Source organism: Aedes albopictus, chromosome 2 (genome assembly GCF_035046485.1).
Source record: "Aedes albopictus strain Foshan chromosome 2, AalbF5, whole genome shotgun sequence".
In the NCBI taxonomy this organism is placed as follows: Eukaryota; Metazoa; Arthropoda; class Insecta; order Diptera; family Culicidae; genus Aedes; species Aedes albopictus.
The window spans coordinates 514,623,636-514,628,220 of NC_085137.1; the positions used below are offsets into that span (position 1 = coordinate 514,623,636).

Genomic DNA, 4,585 nt, shown 5'->3' on the forward strand with positions numbered 1-4,585 from the left:
GTCATCAAAAATGCCGTGGTTTGATGTGCCGCATGCATGGGTTTGGTTCAATTGTATTTTTGACCACTTCCAGCGGGACGCCTAGAACCGGTTCCGGAATACTACTGGTTCATATATGGTCTGAGATGATTTTCCTGCTCATTATCCATCAGGTTATCGAAAATGCCGTGGTTTGATGTGTCGCATGCATGGGTTTGGTTAAATTGTATATTTTGCCACTTCCAGCGGGACGACTAGAACCGGTTCCGGAACACTACCGGTTCAGATATGGTCTGAGATGGTTTTCCTGCTCATTGTCCATCAGGTCATCGAAAATGCCGTGGTTTGATGTGTCGCATGCATGGGTTTGGTTCAATTGTATTTTTGATCACTTCCAGTGGAACGCCTAGAACCGGTTCCGGAACACTACCGGTTCAGATATGGTCTGAGATGATTTTCCTGCTCATTGTCCATCAGGTCATCTAAAATGCCGTGGTTTGATGTGTCGCGTGCATGGGTTTGGTACAATTGTACCTTTGGCCACTTCCAGCGGGACGCCCAGAACCGGTTCGGGATCACTACCGGTTCAGATATGGTCTGAGACTATTTTCCTGCTTACCGCTCATCAGGTTATCGAAAATGCCGTGGTTTGATGTGTCGCATGCATAGGTTTGATGCATTTTCATATCTGGTCCCTTCCTGGGGTACCGTTCCGGAACACCTAAATGGCCATAACTCCGGAACGGCTGTACTAATCCGAACCATTTTCAATAGGAAACAATGGGACCAGATTCCGCGTCGAATAAACCGTCGGTCATTAAAATCGGTTGAAGTTTACTGCCAAAAAGTGATGTGAGTTTTTTTGTACACACACACACATACACACACACATACATACACACATACATACACACATACAGACATCACCTCAATTCGTCGAGCTGAGTTGATTGGTATATGTGACTCGACCCTCCGAGCCTCCTATCAAAAAGTCATTTTTGGAGTGAACATATAGCCTTTCCAGTACACTTGGTGTACGAGAAAGGCAAAAATAAAAGATTTACAAAAAAACGAGAAATCTTCCCGCAGAGTGCATTCTTTTGAAACTAATAGTTCTGGATCGGGCCCATATAGCCGAGGCGGTAAACGCACGGGTATTCAGCATGACCATGCTGAGGGTGACGGGTTCGATTCCCGGTCGGTCCAGGATCTTTTCGTAAAGGAAATTTCCTTGACTTCCTTGGGCATAGAGAATCTTCGTGCCTGCCACACGATATACGCATGCAAAATGGTCATTGGCAAAGGAAGCTCTCAGTTAATAACTGTGGAAGTGCTCATAGAACACTAAGCTGAGAAGCAGGCTTTGTCCCAATGAGGACGTTACGCCAAGAAGAGAGAGAGAGAGAGTTCTGGATCTATTGTGTTTAAACTAATAAGTTTGCTGAAACATACTTTTCGGCTATAATACAAACAATCAACGCACTTATATTTTAGTATTTGTGTACATTATCATTAGGTATCATTTTATCCGCTCCATGAAAATCAAAACAATGCATTTTTACTAGGGTATCGGGATGCTTCGTTGGCATAGTCCCCTTGTTCGGCCTATCTCAACGTAAACCAAAAACTCAAACAAACACGCATAACTGGATATCGGAAAGCTTTGCGCCAAACAAATGCAACAATTCGTTTCAATTTTAGCACTTTGGAACATAAAAATTGAATGAAAATGTCACTTTGTTTAGCTTTTGTAGACGCCATGATTCTTCGGCTTAGTGGGTAGTCTTTACACATGATCATAAATGGCATGATTCTGGAACATTTCGAAATGACTTTTCAATAACTGAACATTTGATGCGACGGTCAGAGACGCTATTTTGGACTTGTGTATTTGTTTTCAACGAATAATAACTATTTTACAAATTAAATGTGGGCCGAATATTGAAGACATTTTTTTCACTATGTACTCAAATCTTGGCCCATCCGTAAAGTGACGTCAAAAACACTGATAAAAAACAACATTTCTTGCGTAAGAACCAGAAAATACGAACAGGAAGAAACATTTTGTGTGCGGTGACTGTAAAAATATAACACAATAATAGGGTTGTGTTGTTTTCGTTACTAAATTAAGAAAAAACTTTAGTTAAGTGCTTTATTTATAGTTTTTTGAAAATTTGGCTCTAAAAATGTGATTTAAAAGTAAGATTGGTGAACAAACATAGATAATACTTCAGCAGAAATATTGAAAAATGAGATAATTAGTGGTTCTAGTGCATGGAAAGCTATAGGCCAACGTTGTATCCAATAATAGGTCAATTTTTGTACCATAGACCAACGTTGCATACTATCGCATCGAATTTTTTCAACTTAATTAAGTAAATTCTTGAATATTTACGTTAGTTTACTTTCAATTGGTGAAACATGCATTGCCTAGAGTGTGTAATAGAGTCAACATATTATTTCTTGTGCTGTTAATTCATGAGTTATGGTCAAGATTGTCAAGGCAGCTTGCAAATTAGGCCAAGGAATGGTACATATACCCTACCATGCGTTAAGAAGCGGAATGATTGTTGACACTTTCCTCGTGGCTGTTTCGTTTGTTGCTATAATTTAAAAAAGCAATATGTAATGATCCATCGTGCTCACAAAGAATTACTAATTTTTGTTGCGTATGAATCACGTGCTGCAAAATAACTTATGTTCAACCAGCTGAACTAACAAACTATTCTAATTTGTACTTTTTATGTCTTTTGTGGCTACATCAATGGAATTGGTATATTTATATAAATAACCCCATTAGATGTATTCAATGTCATTATTACGTCGGAGTATAAAAGCTAACACCTCTACAAACAGCTGTTGTGTCCACGCCATTCTTTCGAAAAGTCAACTCCAAAAATGTCGAAATTCCAAGTGTCTGCATCAACCGTGGCTCTACTGCTACTGATTGGATCAGCGGTGGCTCAACCGAAGCCGGACGACCCATCGTGTATGGAGGGCAACCAGAAGAAGGCCCTCGATTGTTGCCGCATGCCTACGCTCGTGGAACAAAGTGTCATGAATCGCTGCATAACGGAGAATCCGATGACACCTCCGGTTCCGGGTGTTCAACGGAAAGAAGGCTGCGTAAGATGTTAGCCAAAATATGAAACGATTGTCGGTTTAATCGTGTATCCATTTCCCCCTAGTGTATCGCCCAATGCGTGCTGGTCTCGCTAAATGTGTTCAAGGACAATACGATCGACAGGGATGCTGCCAAGCGAGTCTTGACGCAATCCTTTGGAACGAATGCCGGCTTCAACGCCCTGATCGGTGGAGTTGTGGATGAGTGCTTCAACCAGGTGAACAACAATGCAGCTTACAAGGTCACTCCGGTTGCATCCGCTCCCGGACGCCCTGGGTGTAGCTTCATGCCGGAAGGATTCGTAAATTGCATCAAATCGAGGTTCTTCCAGGTAAGAGGATGAGTTTTTTTTGTGCTAGCGTGGTCAATAACGCATTTTTGTGATTTCAGCAATGTCCTGATGCTGCATGGACAAAGGATGCAGCATGTGACCAGTTGAAGCAAAAAATTTCAACTGGATGTTCGTTTGGATCTTTGATGGGTTAATCTGTGGAAGATGTTAACTAGGGTTCCAGGGAAACGATAAAAAAACATGAGTTAGGCTGATACAAATTTTATTTTGACTTTTTGTCTCCCCCCCCCCTCCAAAAATTTTGGCTGGATTTTGCATTTTGAGGGGGCAGATAAAAAAATATTTATCAAAATATCAGGTCTTGCTAAATATTGTTTAACAAAACCGATGAGTTTTTAATATTTTTCAAATTAAATGCTTTATTATTTTTATCCCCCCCCTCGACCAGTCAAAGAGTGGTGGGACAAAAAGTGAAATAAATATTTGTAACGGCCTTATTGTATATTTTCAATAAAAAGAATCTGAAATTTTACTAAATGTACCTCTTGAACGACAGTTATTCAAATTTCGTGTGACCAAGCACAATACAGGTAAACCTCGATTTAGTGAACCCGTGATTTTATGTACATTTTTAATGGTAAAATTTTGAATATCGAAAAAGTTTAAAACTTGCAGTTTATATTATGATGACTTATAATACAGGGGTCTTCAGCCTTTTGACACGCGGAGCACTTTAAGCCACTGGCGATATCATTTCACAGAACCCTTAGCAATGACAACATTTTTAGTTAATGCATGCAAACTGCCAATTCGTTAAACTTTTCCTTAAAGCTTTCTCACAAACATCTTTCAGCATTTCTTATGACATCTCTCCGAGATTCGTATTTCTGATATTTTTATTGCCTTATACTATCTTGGCGTGTATTCAGCTGATTGAATTCCAAAATTTGTAGCAAATTCCATAAAAAGTAAAATTGTGATGGCTTGACAGATTACTGACAAGATGTGTGATAAATTATATCCAGTGCTGTCATGGTAAAATAAGAGCAAGTTAAGTCAAGGCTCCCCTATCTGAGCGCTCTTCACATTCCCATGGATGAATTCCCAGAGGAATCTCTGAAGGAACTGCTGGAACAACTTGTGAGAGAATCCATGCAACAACTTTTGAAGATATCCCTGTTGAAATTTCT

General features: G+C 39.9%; 1 protein-coding gene across 1 annotated transcript; it reads left to right on the forward strand.

Annotated features, from left to right (window-relative positions):
- The first annotated feature begins 2,816 nt into the window (after nt 1-2,816).
- LOC109412819 (general odorant-binding protein 67) lies at nt 2,817-4,121 on the forward strand. The gene is made up of 3 exons (XM_019686431.3): nt 2,817-3,105; nt 3,168-3,434; nt 3,494-4,121. The coding sequence occupies exons 1-3, from the start codon at nt 2,878-2,880 to the stop codon at nt 3,587-3,589; spliced, it is 591 nt and encodes a 196-aa protein (XP_019541976.2). The 5' UTR covers nt 2,817-2,877; the 3' UTR covers nt 3,590-4,121.
- Nucleotides 4,122-4,585: the final 464 nt, after the last annotated feature.